General features: G+C 36.4%; 1 protein-coding gene across 1 annotated transcript in view; it reads left to right on the forward strand.

The window, feature by feature from the left end:
• The window catches only part of LOC127935848 (adenylate cyclase type 2-like), a 73,326-nt gene that overhangs the window by 12,277 nt on the left and 43,880 nt on the right, over nucleotides 1–17,169 (forward strand). Inside the window, exons 3-4 of the mRNA XM_052534037.1 lie at nucleotides 7,521–7,682; nucleotides 14,990–15,139. Of these exons, the coding sequence (XP_052389997.1) occupies nucleotides 7,521–7,682; nucleotides 14,990–15,139 (312 nt within the window). The remainder of the gene's footprint in view (nucleotides 1–7,520; nucleotides 7,683–14,989; nucleotides 15,140–17,169) is intronic.

Consider the following 17,169-nt stretch of genomic DNA (forward strand, 5'->3'; position numbering starts at 1 on the left):
CTCTTCTGGATGGACTGTTTTAGTGGCACATGGGCTAAAGCAACTGAATTACCTTTCACTCTGTTATGTATTGGTCCACATTTAAGTGAGCCACAATTCACTTAATGTATAGAAAATCGTGATACTGGGCCATGCTTACCTGCTTAACCTTGAACCTACATCTGCTCCAGGCTGGTTAGTGATGTTTTAGTGCTGGTGTAGATGGTGGACCACTGCAGCCATGCTAAACAGACTTCATCACACCCAGCATCCAAAACCCTTGCCTTTTTATCAGGGCTCTGTCATAATTTACTCCCTACACTTAGTGCAGTCTGAGCTCACGTGCTGTGCCTGAAGGTTTAGGGAAGCAGACTTCTGTTGCAGGAAATTCAGAAGAGCCTGCTAATAAGCCTTGCATACGTGACGGGAAGAACTAGTCGGGTTCAGGCGATCTGAATAAGCCACCACCTAATTAGCACTCAGAGTACTGCAGCAAAGTACTAATCAGCAAAGAGTTTCTGATTGTTTCTGAATGTGTCGTGAAGTATATAGCATGTGTGCGCTTATTAGCAGAACTGAATGGCACAGTAACTACGTCTACACTAGTTGAAGACTTAAAGAGCTCTATTAGGCTATGCCGTATTTAATTTCCTGTTTTTACTGTAGCCTTTTAAGCTACACACTGTGCTCGTACAGTTTTCTCTCTGGTTATGTTCTTTGATGTGCCACAAGCTACACGTCTACAGTACATTGTTCGAGCTCTAATAAGCTATACACTTGGAGTCTCTTCACAACACGTTACAAGGAAAAACAATAGAGTCCCTAACTATGCATTCGCCAGCATGGGTCGAGTTACTACAGCAGATGAAAAGCTCTCACTATTCCTCACATAAGTCTGTAATGCAGGCATCATTAACCCACAGCAGTAGTTCTCCATTAGAGATGCCTGTGAAAAGCCAGCAGCCTTTGTATGTTGTAGAGAAGAACATAATTGAGCTCAGAGTCAGCAGAAGAACAAAAGGCAGCCAGACTCACCTTACGCCAATCAGCCTGCGGGCAAATCAGAAGAAAAGACCCCCAAAAACACTGTCTTGCGTATCTTCATTTTCCCCAATTTGGTGTGGCAAGAAGTGCTGATTGAATGCTTTATGAAGGATGCAAAAGAGTGATGGGGAACTAACAAAGTGATGAGAGAGTGAAGGAGGCAGGCTTTAGATTTTGAGTCGCTTTTTTAATACTTTTAAAAAAGGAGGAGGGCAAAGACAAATGCCTTCTTATGTAAATCAGTGGGCATTGCTCTAAGACGATGCAGGAAGCACGTTTAGTGAGAAGTGGGAAGCCACTTTCAGCAGCATTGCAGACAGAAACTATGATATAAAAAATATATGTGAATACACATTTATTGACAGGTGACATTTGTGCATCACCACATTTGAAAAGCACCAGATGCTGCCAGTCAGGAATTCATGCAGTTAAGTTAAGATTAATTCAGTACATTTTGGTTTGAACACTGTAAATTACACATTACAAAATCCAAAGTACTATAATGTACTTTTAAAGGTCCCATTTTTAGCGTGCTTTTTGGAAGCTTTGATTGTGTTTACAATGTGCAATATAACATGTGTTCATGTTTCGCGTAAAAAAAAACAATTCACCTATCTGTATACCGCTGTTTTCACTGTCACAAAAACGGGATGATGACTTCCTTGTTCTATGAAGCCTCTCCTTCAGAAATATGATTGGGCATCAGCTGAGTGCAGGCTGTCCTCCTGGAAACGCGATTGGGCTAGTTTTGAGAAGCAAGTGGACAGGAGCATGTGCTGGAGATGTACTTATAATCACAGGAGCGTTTTTACTGACGCATTAGATTTTTTGCACAGCACTAACATCTAGTTAACAAAGCTAAACAGCATTGCCCTTTCTGTGATAAGTTACAGAAACTGTTAAACGCACCAACTTAAATAATAAAATACACTTACCGGTTGTGGTCCATAAACAACACCTTCTCCAGATAAAAAAGGGAACTGCTCCATCTTTCAAGAATAATCTAAACTGATTGAGATTGAGGAAGTTGTCCTCAGCAAGCTGTGCTGCACATAGTTTTACATGTGGATTATAATTCTCGGGAACCGAGTTAAACATTAATTGTAACATTGATCTCGCAGTACAGCGTCCCTGGGAAAGGCAAAACAAAGGTGATTGGACTCCGAGATGAAAATAACACCGTTTCGACAACATTGCGGCAAACACAAACACAGCTCTTCGGAAGAGAAGAGCCTCTTAAGATCACGCCCCCTTTTTTGTGAATTCATGTGGGCGGAGGTTAGTCAAAAAACTGTTTTAGTGACGTCATTCCTGCAGGAACTAGAGGGGTGTTTTTTTGTAGGCAATTCTGTTAAATAAAATATCTCGCTTGGCATTGAACTTTGAGCTTTATAATTTTACAGATATTTATACTCTTACAACAACATTACACACTAACTAAAGTTTGAAACATGGGATCACAAAGAACGGGACCTTTAAAGTACTAATTAGTACCTTTATTATTATACTATATGTACCTTTACTAATATTAGTACATTTGGGGATAAATAAGATAAAAAAGTTGTACCTTTTAGCTGTCGCGCCTTAGGATACCACACCATAGACAGCTTTGCACCTTTTTTTGAGAGTGAATAAAATGCTAAATTTAGGTAAAATCCACTTTTAGATAGTGTAAGTAAAACACAGTGATGATAAATGACAGTTTGACATAAATCAAAACATTTTAAATATTATTAATAAAAGTTTTTAATTGTTATTTATTTATTGCATTTTGAGCTAAACAGCTTAAATGTAAATCAGGTAAATGTTTGAGATAATGTGAATAAGTCCAGAATGTTGTAATATACAGTATTTATCAGTAGCACGTCTCAGAAAGTGTCACTGATACCTCAGATTTGCAGTTTTATGCCATTATGTAAATTTGCAGTTCTCTGTCACACCAGTTGTTTAGTTTTAATGTGGTGTGCTAATTATCCTCAGTTCACCCCATTTCTTTGAGTTTTTCTGGAGATCCATAAGTGTGATTGGACTGCATGTGACGATAACAGCACTATCTGATCCATCATTATTCCTTTAATGGAAGGCTTTCAGATCATCAGATTATTCCATTTCCATTCGCTTTCCTAATACAGACCAGACATTAAGATCCCAGTAGACCACATAATCTTATTCCCTATGAAAAAGCAAATCGGTTAAGTGTGTCTTGTGTATTTACTACCATCTGTTGCCTTAGCGGCTCTTAAAGAATATGCTTTACATGTTACAATCTAATTTTATATAATTGTTTTAAAGCAAAAATATCTGAACGCAGTATGTAATATTCTCAATATATCAATGGCATCATGATAAAAAAAAAAAACTCTGATCTCTATGTAAAGCATATGTTGAAAAGGCAATTTAAGGTAATGTGAGTATAAACAAAATTATGTTTTAACTTTAACTGTAAAACTGTATTCATAAAATATGCTAGGATAACGTATTTGTGCATATATCCATCTGAATTACTCAGCATTCAGATTTATGAGGAATAAGCCATAGTGCATCTGTTTGCATTATGATTTGTTTTTGAACATTTTTTTTTCATCTCATGCGAATGATAAATCTGTGGCGTACAGTCAAGACCTCTCTTCAAATCTCATTGGCACCTGCTGCATGTGTCTGATAATTCAAACCTGATTAATAGCGGCAAACCGCTCCAAATGTGATCTGAGCGTTTCATAGAGCTCAAACCAGCTGGGACTGTATTTGTTCTCAGCCCAGCAATCACGATCACGAAGACTGGCCGGAAGAAAAAGAGCCATATGGAAAGATGCATCCACATTGAAAATCTGGCATTTCAAATCCAATCTAAATTTGGAAACATCTTTCGTATTTTGAAAACTTTATAACAAAGTGCTGTAAATTTGAATGAATAAGAAATATATCCATATTCATTTGAGTATTTTTTTTAATTGTTTACAGTGTTTATTTCTGTAATTTACACCTTTAAAATGTTTATATATTTTCACTTGATCTTTCAGTTTAATGCTGTATCATGCATGTTTTTTTCATCACTATAGTTCCCATTCATGTACACTCTTAAAAATAAAGGTGCTTCAAGAGGTTCTTCAAGCGATGCCATAGAAGAACCATTTTTGGTTCCACAAAGAACCAATCAGTCAAAGGTTCTTTAAAGAACCATCTCTTGCTCACCTTTTTATAATCTGTAGAAGCTCATTTTACCACAATGAACCTTTGGTGATTCAGAAAGGTTCTTCAGATGTTTAAGGTTCTTTATGGAACCATTTAGACAAAAAGGGTCTTCTATGGCATCGTGAAGCACCTTTATTTTTAAGAGTATACGGAGTCAGACAAAGAGAGTAAATTCAGGATTCCGTGCCGTGTATCCTGGTCTGATGTAGAATAAGACCCCTGAATTGAACTGCCAGTCTTAATCCTGCTAGCAGATAGACCAGAACTGCCAAGCAATCAGTTCATTTGAGAGATTAAGCATTTAACCTTGCCAATTCTTGAGGCTGAACTCAAAACACAATCTATCTGTCCGATCCGCGGTGTAAGTGCGAGACGCCCCTCGGCCCGGAGCCCAGCGGAGCGTTCTGTCTGCTGGGGGGATTCTCTCTCTTTCACATTCCTGACGGTTCCTCCGATCCTCCTCTGCGCCGGACAGAGTGGAAATGGCGATCGATAAGGCTCAAGACATGTTACGTCTAGAAAAAAATCACTTCCCTGCAGTCTGTTTGTTTTTTGGCAGTGTATGTGTGTGGTCTGTGAGGGTGACCAAGCCAGAAATCCATTAGGCTTTGCTGCCGTCCAGTGCCCTATCTGCCATTCCTCCAGTGCTATATTGAGCCCTCGCTCAGTGTAGGAAAATATAAAACATAGGTTTTGGAATATTTATGAGCGTATTACGTCCTTCAAGCGTTCAAAACCTGATGAAACCTGCAGTTTGGCTCTAACTAGAAGGCTACAGAGCATTTAAAGGAGAAAAATTTAAATATATGAATGTTGGTAGTACAAAATATTTTCAAATAAATACTGCCCTCAATTACATTAAACAGATTTTAAATTTAAATTGTCATCATTTACTCATCCTCATGTCATTCCGAGTTTCTTTCAGCTGTTGAACACATATTAATATATTTTGAAGAATTTTGGTATTAAAACAGACTTTTAGTGTGGGGAAAAAATACTATTGAAGTCAATGGCTACAGTCAACTACCACATCCTTCGAAATTCTTCTTTTGTGTTCAACTGAAGAAAGAAGGGGCGAACTATCCCTTTAATGTGTAAATGTGGGCAGTGGCATCACTAGGTTTCATGACACTCTTGTACAATTTAATGCTTCGCCCCTAAGACATGCTCCTGCATATAAAAACTAATTTGGTATTTAGCAACTTTGCTATCTTGATAAATGTCGGCATGAATTATGCAAGCACAAAAGGTTAGCCAATGATAACAGAGGTTATTTCAGAAGTCTAAAAAGTAAAGTAGCAACAACTAAGTAAAAACTAAACAGCATTATGGAAGCACTTTATTATTATTTTTTTTTATATATATATTTTTTTTATATATATATTAAATTAAGATTTTTTTTTTTTTTTTTTTTGGCAAAAGTCGTAGTTAATAATTAACTTTAATAGTTGGTATATAGTAAGAATTGGTCCAAAACCAAAGTGTGAGCTAAATAATATATATATATATTTAATTTATGAGAGTATGCACCTCTTGTAAAAGCTGTAAAATCACATTTCAAACTAATTCCTTGATCTTTCATGATGAAAGAGCTTGCTGAACACTGAAACTCCAGAGCTTATTTGTCTTTCCAGTCAAAAAAAAAATGCACTTACTAAACTGAATGCACATAACTTTCTGATGATGAATGCATCAGCTTAGGAGCACCCACATGTATTATGTCAATGAGGCGCATTGGATGATCAAAAAACTGAATTATATATATATATATATATATATATATATATATATATATATATATATATATATATTTATTTTTTTTTTATTTTTTTTTGAACACCAAATAAACCAATGATAAGAGTAAAATGTAGTGAAAGTTTGCCAAACGTTGTGCTGCTTCTGGCTGAGAGTAGCTCCAGCCTTCTTTATATTATTCTGAAGGATCCCAGTGTTAGGGAAAAGTGGCTGACGTTTATTTTTAACAGTGTGCCTGATCATTTTAGTATGAACAGTTTGAGCTGCACATTTTCTGCAGCAAGATTGCTTTGTAAACAGGCTGTTACGACAGGTTGCAGGGTGAAAAAGTTATTATATAAACATCTCTTTAAAAATGTATAGTACATTGTACAGCCGAGCCAGAGATTGTAATTCTCTCAGCATCATGGGCGAAGTCAAGCAAACCAACACTCATCATGACCCATGTTTCATCATGCTATCTGCTCACTTTTTGAAGTGTCTTGAATCGCCATGAATACGCCATGCAGTTACTCAATGTTCATTTAAGCAGACTTCAAAGACACTAATAGCCTAACAAATCCCTAAATCTACTATTTATAATTAAACATAACGATGTCATTTTAGTGTTTCATTTCCTTCCAAATGATGCAAGAATTGCAGTAAAAAGTGTGGTGCTTGTTATTGCTGCAGAAATGAGTGGGTGTGTTTTGTAAAACATTTGCAACTACTTTTTATTACTTAACTCTTTCCCTGCCAGCATTTTTTAAATGAAAGTTTCCTGCCACCCTCAGCATTTTTGATCATTTTTACAAAAATGTAATGGCCCCCAGAATATTTTTAACATGCAATAAGTCTTAATTCTAGCTTCATGCATTTTTTTTTATCAACACTTCAGTGTACAAAAAGCTGAGAAAAATTTCACTTTTTGTCAAAGACTATATCCAGATGGGATACAGAATAATGCTCAGCACCCCCCCAAAGCTTGCACAGTCCTAAACCACTTCCTGGGTCAATTTCATTCGGTAACATTAGTTTTTTATTTAAACAATTGTTTTTTATTTAATTTCTAACCCAAGAGATGGGATAGTCCATATTTGACCCAATGCTTGGTTGAAGTGTATGCAGCTGCTTATGAATGGATTTTAAAACGCTAGGCATTGTGCACTTGCCAACTTTGTAAGTTACAACTGGGCATACCACAGAGGATCACACATGACCAGGTTTGAAGTCTTTTTGAAACACAACAAACTCACGCAGGAACACTCACCTTATTGCTGAGACACATGAGACATGTAATCGGCTCAAAATATCAGACTGGATAGAATCACAGGCTGATGTTAAAAATCATAAACTACACACATTTCCCTGAAACCTGTCAACTCAAATCTACAGACTGATTTTGATTTCAGCAACTTGCATCAACTTATCTAAACTGTAAATCGGGGCAAAAATCTGGGTGGAAAGTCATGTATTGTATTTCAGTGTTTCTCATGATCTGATCTCGGTCCTTTGTTTGTGAGCTGTAGATGTTAAATGGCAGTCTAATGCACTGTTAACTCTGTTTGCAGGTGTCGTTTTTCCTGTTTATTGTGTTTGTGGTGTACACCATGCTGCCGTTCTCCATGAGGGATGCCGTCATCGCTAGTGTCCTCACTTCATCCTCCCACACACTAGTGCTCAGCATCTGGCTCTCGAACACGACTGACCACATGGAGGCCCTCGTCTGGCAGGTAAATATCTAAGAATATGTTAGAGAATGTGACTCAGTGAGAGCGAGTGAGTGTGGAAGGATATTTCTACTCTGCAGTGGCTTTTCTGTCATGAGAGGGCATATTTCCCAGAATCCTCTACTGTCAGCCTGGCTGTTTTGGTCATCATATGGCCTTCCCACTTAAATGACACATTTAATTTCAGAAATAATGGGCAGAATTGATCCACCCAGTGTTATTCCACAGGGTTAGCTGTTTCAGATCTGTGTCAACTTCTGGAGAGTTGGCAGAGAATATATCTTGAACTAAGTTCATTTGTTTCTAAATGTAGTATGTTTTATGCAGAATGAGTTTAAGTGTCAGAACAAGCAGTCAAGCGAAATGGAAAAACACAAATGAAAAGTAATGAACCTGATATGAACAACTTTGTTATGAAGCGACAGAAGTTAGCAAACAAACTAAAACCATTTCTCAAATGATTTCGAGTTGTGCTGCTTCATCAGTCACCATTGACCAAGCAGTGTTCACATCTAGCCAAGTACAGTTCAAATCCCGGATGTGTTCTTGCTCTGCCTCTTTTATTGAGGTGAATCAAGAGGTGACTTGTGTGAACTGGAGGAAGCAGGTAACCCACAATACATTTTGCACCAACCAGCAAGCGTTAAACCCACATCATTTTCAAAATGCTGATGATATTGTGTCATGAAATGTTGTTTTAATAGTTTTTCAGTGCTTCCCGCCGAGAGCAGCCTTACCTCGGCTAGTCTTTCTGACATTTGCCGCTGGCTCTGATGTCTCTGTCATGGTTAAACATCAGATATAATTAATTCCAGGTATATCTATCAGGCAATGTTTGGTTGCTTGAATCTATCATTTGTTCCTACTCGTATCATTTTGGCTGAGCACCAAGTTAAGTTTCATAACTTTTATATTGATTTATTGAACTTTACCATAGTACAGCACTAATGTAGCATCCGTTTGACTGAATATCGGCTGGACAACATATCAGTATGCTTTATATTTGTAAAATGAAAACGTAAAGAGGGTTGTGTTTTATATTTCAGTTAATGAATTCTGCCATCTGTAACATATACCAATAAACATATATTTAGACTTGTATTTTAAAGTGCAAAGTAATAGGGTAAAAAGTGTCAATAAAGCTCAGTACAACACCACTGTTTTAAAAATTGTAAGTGTGTCCCGTTGAAAATGCATCATGTAAGTTCACAAATGTTGGAGTCTGATACTGATCAGTTCAAAGCAGCTTCACAGTCATAAAGAGGAAAGGAACAGAATCAATGATGCAGACTTCCTCAGTTATGGGACCAATTCAGAACTAAAGGCCAGATTTACTAAATGGGGCAGATTAGTGTGAGAGTACAATCTCATCTCAGCACTGAAGGAAGTGTACAGTTATGTGGTTGATGTACTGATAATGAGCAAATTAAAGAATTTCTATAATGATGGTATTTTTCCAAAATGTTTTGTGGGGCAAGTAGTCACACAAGTTTGAATCATTGTAAAATGTACCAAATCCGCTGCCAAAATAATGGGAGGATATTTTTGTTTTTACTTTACCCTTTAATATCTCTCTACACTGGCTTCCAGTCGTGACTTACTGTACGTGAAGTTCCTATCCCCATCCGAAAAGCCCAATCCCTCACAACTGAAAACTCATCTCTTCCATGAGCATCTAACCGCATCTTCCTAAAAACATTCCATGCCTTCACTTTTCATTCTGTTATTATCCTTTATCACTTACTCTCCCAGCTTTTACTATTCTGAATGAAGACTGAAATCTTGTATAACTGGCATCTCTTGTGTTTAGTGCCATCTTATGATTAATCACTTGTATTCCTCAAGTCACTTTGGATGAAAGCGTCTGCCAAATGACTAAACGTAGCTGTAACAATTTTTCCAGTTTCATATAATATTTTGTGTTGTGTAATTATGCTGTTCAATTTTGCTGAAATTCCAGTGAATAACCAACTTTTAGCATTTCATATATTAAAGAACAACAACGTTTTTATCAAATTAATAAACAGCAGGTCCCGATTGTGACAACTTGCTTCATGTAGCATGACTGCAAGTCCAGTTATTGGAACTCATTTGCATGCCGTCACAAAAGGTCAGCGTGTGTTGATTAATTGTACCTCTCTTTTCTGGGTAATAATGCTTTTTTTTTAGGCAAGACTATAATATATGGGTCTATGCAAAAACTCACCTTTAAAAATTAAACATTCCTGAGAAGTATTCACTGGAGTAAAATGTGTGACAAATTGCCCATGTCTCGCCTATATATATATATATACACACACACACACACAGTGGGTACGGAAAGTATTCAGACCCCCTTAATTTTTTCACTCTTTGTTATATTGCAGCCATTTGCTAACATTTTTTTCTCATTAATGTACACACAGCACCCCATATTGACAGATAAACACAGAATTGTTGACATTTTTGCAGATTTATTAAACAAGAAAAACTGAAATATCACACGGTCATAAGTATTCAGACCCTTTGCTGTGGCACTCATATGTTTAACTCAGGTGCTGTCCATTTCTTCAGATCCTACACCTTCATTTGAGTCCAGCTGTGTTTGATTATACTGACTGGACTTGATTAGGAAAGCCACACACCTGTCTATATAAGACCTTACAGCTCACAGTGCATGTACTTAAATGATTTTAGCAAATGGCTGCAATATAACAAAGAGTGAAACATTTAAGGGGTTCTGAATACTTTCCACACCCACTGTACATTTTATGTCTCACTATATTTCTCTCTTTAGCTACATAAAAACATATATTTGACATGCACACAGAGTGCATTCACTTGCACTGCTTTTTGTTCTATTACTGTCCTAAAGAGTCTTACCTAACTCTTAAATAATAATTCATGCCTACCTTTCTATTGGTTTTCCAGAACCTTTCTTTTTGTTATTATTTTCCTAAGCAGATCTCAGGCAGATATGTTTTTCAGACCGGCCCTAAACACAGCGCATGTAACCAAGGCAACAGTCCAGTCACATGGTGCACAGGAACACAAACATACTGGCTGTCAGGTCGAGTCCAAGAGGCAGCAGCAGCAGCATCGGGTTCAAGACGCTTGTAGCGGAAGGGCGTAGATTGTTATTATAAGCTTGTTGTCCAGGCCAATTTAAAACCTTAAAAAGAATCCTCTTTAGACACGGTAAACACTTTCACCGCGGTCAGTCCTCCACGCGGTTCTCAAGCACTAGGAGAGCTTCATTAAAACCAACCTTAACGCCCCTTCACACGCACTTAATCAAGCTTTCCACACTCTCGTTACAAGCGTTACCACCTCTTTATGTGAGGTGCTCTCCAGAGCTGCGGGTCAGACCTTGTTTGTTAGAGGCTTTCAAGGCTTCGTACGTCACTCTCAGGACGTTCACAGCTGACGTACTCGGCAACCCAAGGTCTCGTGTTAATCAGAGGCGAAAAAAAAAAAATAACAAAGTTGAAAACAAGGGTCACGTCTGTCTGGGTCAGAGTTGCAGAGATGATGTCAGATGCCGGTGTTTTGTAATTATGCTACGACGGTTCCCCGCAGACCCAGCTCTGTGTTCGTTTACTTTTATGACTGGCCTCTTCGTCCCGTACAGCGATTACAGCAAGAAGAATGACTTATGACGGCTGATCTCGGAGGAGCTGTCCTGTAAAACTCTCCCAGTGAGATACAGGTGTGTCTCATGCAGGTGGAGCAGCCCTTAAATAGCATATGCCTGAAGAGAAAGAGAGAGAGACAACATGCTGCATTTTGGTTAATATCACTTATTAATATATCACTAATATCACATTAATATCACTAATATCACACAGGCAAGGCATAATTTTGTTTTGTCATTTTGTTTTCCAAAAGGTTTGAAAATATCATTTAATTGTGTTTAGTTGTATTTGATGTTGTATACATGAAATGTTGGAAAAAAAATAATTTTTATATCATTTATAAATACACATGAATTTCCATTGAAGTAGCAAAATTACTAAAACTAAAACTTAAAAAACAAAAAGCCTAAATATAAAAAAAAACAAAAAAAATTACAATTAATAGTCAGATTTATATGTCTTTGTGAAAAAAAAAACTAACTGAATGTTTTTTTTTTTCTTTTGTTTGTTTCTTTTGGGATGAAATATAATTAATAATTAAAGAAATTAATCCCTAATCAGTCAAAGAAGTCAGTCAGCTAAAAAATAAATAATGTTAAAATGAAAAAAATAATGATTGCTGAATTGCTACCTTCATTTCCATCTCCCAGTGCTATTAAATACTATTAAATAAAAAACTAAAACTAATTAAAGCCGAGGTGTGCAGGAAATGACAACGGTGTAAATTGTCTTTACTCGAGAGAATGTAAGTATACTGTCCGTGTACAAACACAGTTGGACATTGTTTGTGGACTGATATGTTTTATGAGTTGTTTTTACTCCAAAAGTTTGGTGGAGAAAGCACTAAAGCACTCTCGCTGGAGAGAGAAACCCCAGTCGAGTGAGAGAAACCCAGACAGAGATCTTCTCCTGTAGTCTGTCAAGCTAATGTTCGATTGGTCGCGATCCGTTTCTAGAAGCCAAACAATGTACCTCGAGATGATGAGTTGAGGAGTTGTTGACTCTGTTCCTGATTGATGGAGAGTGTTGTGTAATCTGCTGCAGGAGACGATGTTTAATCTGCTAATAATGTCATTGAGTGATAATAGCAGGAGGTTGTGGTCTAATAAAAAAGGCTGAGGCCTTTGCACAGTCTGGGGTGAACTTTAACAACCCCGTCTGCTCTTACTCCACCGCTCAACTCGGACGCATGTGTGGAGGTTGCCATGGAGAAGGTGCAGATTTGAAGCTCAGACTAGATTGACCACATAAATGGAGCAAATTAAAGAAATGTTCCCGAGCTCGGATGCAAATTATGTTTTATTGGCAGTATTTATGGTATACTGTCTATTACAACAGAAAATAATTTCGACTTGTCCCTCTTGTAAAAAAAAAAAATCAAAAAGCTACATTATGTGCTAAAAATACTACAAGACTCGTTTTTCGTGGTTCATGGTATCAAACTTATTTATCCGTGACATCACAACCTACCATAAACCTTATTAATATTCATGAGATAATCTTTCAAAATAGTGTTGATTTGAGCTGATTTACTCTGTGCGTGAATCTGTTCTTTTAAAAGTAATCAATTTTGTTTTTAAATTAAAAAATATATATGATTAAATTATATATACATCCAGTCGAAAAAATGTAAGCACATTTTATATTTGTTTAAGTCTTTAAATTGTAAAATATAATTAAATTAGAAGTTTACATAATTTACATCAAAATCTAATTTTATAAAGAAACCTATTTTATATTTATTTATTTTGTAATAAATATTTATATTGTAAAATATAATTAAATTCTATAATGATAAAATTACATTTGACTTAAAAATGATGCACGTTTTATATGTATCTGTTTTTTGCTCGCTTGTTTCCTTATTTATTTGTTTAAATTATAGAATATAATAAGATATTTACAGAATTTAAATCAGTCTAATTTTATTTAAAATGAAGCCTGTTTTGTATTTATTTATTTATTCATTCATAAATTTATTCGAACTGTAAAATATAATTACATTATATATTGACAAAATTTAATTTGACTTAAAAATTAAGCAAGTTTTATGTTTATTTGTTTGTTTGCTTGCTTGTTTGCTTATTTATTTATTTAAAATATAATTAAATGAGATATTTACAGAATTTTTATCAATCTGATTTGTCTTTTATTTATATTTTTTTTTATTTATTCATTCATTTATTCAGTCGGGGGAATTTTACGGGGGAAGTCGTGGCCTAATGGTTAGAGGGTTGGACTCCCAATCGAAGGGTTGTGGGTTCTAGTCTTGGGCCGGATGGAATTGTGGGTGGGGGGAGTGCATGAACAGCTCTCTCTCCACCTTCAATACCATGACTTAGGTGCCCTTGAGCAAGGCACTGAACCCCCAACTGCTCCCCGGGCGCCGCAGCATAAAAGGCTGCCCACTGCTCCGGGTGTGTGCTCACTGTGTGTGTGTGTTCACTGCTCTGTGTGTGTGCATTTCGGATGGGTTAAATATGGGTCACCATACTTGGCTGAATGTCACTTCACTTTCATTTTATTTATTTAGTTATTCATTAATTTATTAGAATTATGTTGTATAATTAAATTCTAGCGTTTTCATCAAGCTACAATTACATTTTACTTAAAGAAAATGAAGCCTTTTGAAATTTATTTGTTGATTTTCTTCTTTTTTTTTTTTACATTATAAAAATATTACAGCATTTATCTTTACATCATCTTTTGGAATATTCCAGACAGAACCGATATTCACGAGCCAAAATCTTCATTATTGTAGGATTTGTCATTTCTCATGCCTTGTTGTGTCTACAGTTTCAGTTATTGCAATTAAACCCAATTATTCAACACATCCTGCTCTCCATTTGTGAAAGATAAGAGCTCCATTTTCGGTACTGTGTTGATATTTGTTCAGACTAACATAACGCAGGAGGCTGCTGAAAGCTTTTTCATGGGCTGGACTGAATTCACTTTTCCTGAAGATCAATATCTTTTAAATCCATGTCGAGGCACATCCCTCTCTGGATCCTTATACTGATTCTGTCTTGTGCTAATGCGCTTACCTCTGCCATTTGAAACTCAGTCAAAAGCCATTTGGCTTGCTGTGTGTATTTTCCTGAAGTGTCTGTGGTCTGACACTAATGTCTTCCTGTACATACGAGGCAATGCTGTATTGATTACACACTCACACATTTCCACATTCATTCAGCACTGAATATTTAACATGTCCATTACCAGTTTGATCATTTATAAACACTTGCTTAGAATTTAGGTTTCTGAGAACTTTATTGCTGAATTTAATTGAGTTAGTAATTAAGGTTTATTTTCACCCCAAAACAAAAGAAATTTAGCAATAAACATACAATTATTTTTGTTTAAAGGAGAGTATTTTAAGATTGAATGCATTGTTACTTTATTCTTTTTTTTCTGAGAAATTTATCATAAACCCCAACCATAAAATTATTATTGAGATTATTTATTTATAGTTTAATTTGTCTGACAATATGTTTTGGTAAATTTATGATGTATAGATTACAATAATATTGATAATATTGATGATAATAATATTTATACATTGAATGTAAACAATATTATATCTTGTAATCTATATATCATAAATCGGCGATGGGTGTGCATGTCAGTAATATATATAAGCACACAACAGTAAAAAAGTAATATTCTGAAAAAAAATATGTTTTGTGCGTGTGTTTGCAGATCCTGGCTAACATCATCATCTTCATCTGTGGAAATGTGGCGGGAGCCTATCACAAACACCTGATGGACCTGGCTCTCAAACAGACGTACCACGACACCTGCAACTGCATCAAGTCTCCCATCAAACTGGAATTCGAGAAGCATCAGCAGGTACAGTACGACCGAGAGTTAATGTAGGCCTCGTTTGGGGAGGTATTGGATAGGATTGAGCGTGAGTCATTCCTGCAGCTGTATCGAAGAGATCATTATATCACCACAATAGGCGGCTAATATCCGAAGGCGGAGGGAGCAGAGAGTTACATTGTCCCAAAATAGCTTTGTTTCCCCCCAGCGCTGTGTTTCTTGTTGGACACAGGTGGGGCGGAAGTCTGTACAAGGCTCCTGTTTTCCTGGGTTAGTTGTGCTTATTGCTGTTTTGTGTAAAATAATGATAAAGTGTCTCTCCGTGGCGATGGCTGAGTGAGTGAAATATGAGCGGTGAGATAAAGGCAGATCACTGGCGGCACTTCTGCTCCATCAGGAATTATCACTCTCACTCGTGAAATATCACCCTGCTCCAGCGCATGCCCTCGGCTCCATTACTCTACGAATGTTATCGGAGGTTTTTTATTTTTTTGGGACAGTGGGAGGGGGGCCTTCCTAACAGAACAATTACGGAGCTGGTGGCAAAGACAGTGCTTCACTGACTCACTGCTCAGTGTGATCGAATCGTGCATTTGTGTTGTGTGTGCTGTGAGCACGGAGAGCTACGGTCAGTTCATCAGCTGTCGGTTCTGGACATATTGTAAAACATGCTGGCACGTTTCCTTCATTTAGCTCCTGCAGGGCTGCGCACTGGCTGGTCGTTCAATCAGAACATTAGTTCAGCACAGACCATCAGCCTTGTTACAGATAAGCATCATTATACATTTCAAGGGTGAATAAAATAATACCTTTAAAAATAGATTTTGTGATGAAAAGAGTTCAGGTTTGAAAATGCAAGGAACAGGACTTGCAAACCGCAAAACCAAACTGTTACTCTGTGTTTTATATATATAATATCATAAATATTTAATTTTAAATATACAGTGTATATATATATATATATATATATTACAATGTTTTTGAAAGACATCTCTTATGCTCACCAAGGCGGCATGTATTTGATTAAAAATAGAGTAAGACTGAAATAATATAAAATATTACTATGATTTACAACAGAGGATTTTTGTTTGAATTAATTTTTTAAATGTAGTTTATTTCAGTGATGTAAAGCTGATTAACATTCTTGGAAATCATTTTTGCATTTTTCAGGATTCTTTGCTGAATAGAAAGCTCAAACGAACAACTTTTTTATTTTTAAATAGAAATCTTAGAAAAAAATTTTTTAACTGTAAGTGTCTTTGTTGTCAATTTTGAACGGTTTGATGTGTCCTTGCTAAATATATTTGTTGATTTCTTTCAAAAAAAAAAAAAAAAAGTATCTGCCCCAAATATATGGATGTTTTTTTTAATTCATAAAATTTGGTTTATGTAAAAAATGTAAAGCACTTTGAGTGCCTAGAAAAGCATTATATAAATGTAATGAATTAATTATTATTAATTCTTCCACTTTTACAGTACATACATACAGAGAATCGAAATTGCGTTACTTTCAGACCCCCAGTGCATACAGATAATATTAACAGTAGAGCCTAAAAATCTAGATCATATATAAAATGTAGATACAACTATACAACAAGGGAATGTAAAAAAGACATATAGTAAAATTAAAAATCAAGTTCAGTAAAGCAGCGCAAGGCACATGGCAGATTAGTGCAAATCAGTGAAGTGAACATACAGTGCTCTAGCTCCTCTCAGTTTGCGGGGGAACTAGGCGCTGCTGTGATTTCTTGGCCAGTACTGCGGTGTTGTTGGTCCAGGAGAGGTCCTCTGTGATGTGCACACCCAGGAACTTGGTGCTGCTCACTGTTGATGGTCAAGTCAAGTCACTTTTATTGTCACATCACCACAGCACATGTGTCTTGGTGAGTGAAATTCTTAGGAGCTTGCTCCAGAAATTGCAGAAACAGTTAACATATAACCAACAGACTTCAACAGGTGAAAGTGTGCAATATGCACATACATATGGTCAGGACACACAGTGTACTATTAGACAAACTTGCAGTTAACACTACACATTATACGCAATATGTACATAC

The sequence above is a fragment of the Carassius gibelio genome, chromosome A19, assembly GCF_023724105.1.
Source record: "Carassius gibelio isolate Cgi1373 ecotype wild population from Czech Republic chromosome A19, carGib1.2-hapl.c, whole genome shotgun sequence".
NCBI classification, from domain to species: Eukaryota; Metazoa; Chordata; class Actinopteri; order Cypriniformes; family Cyprinidae; genus Carassius; species Carassius gibelio.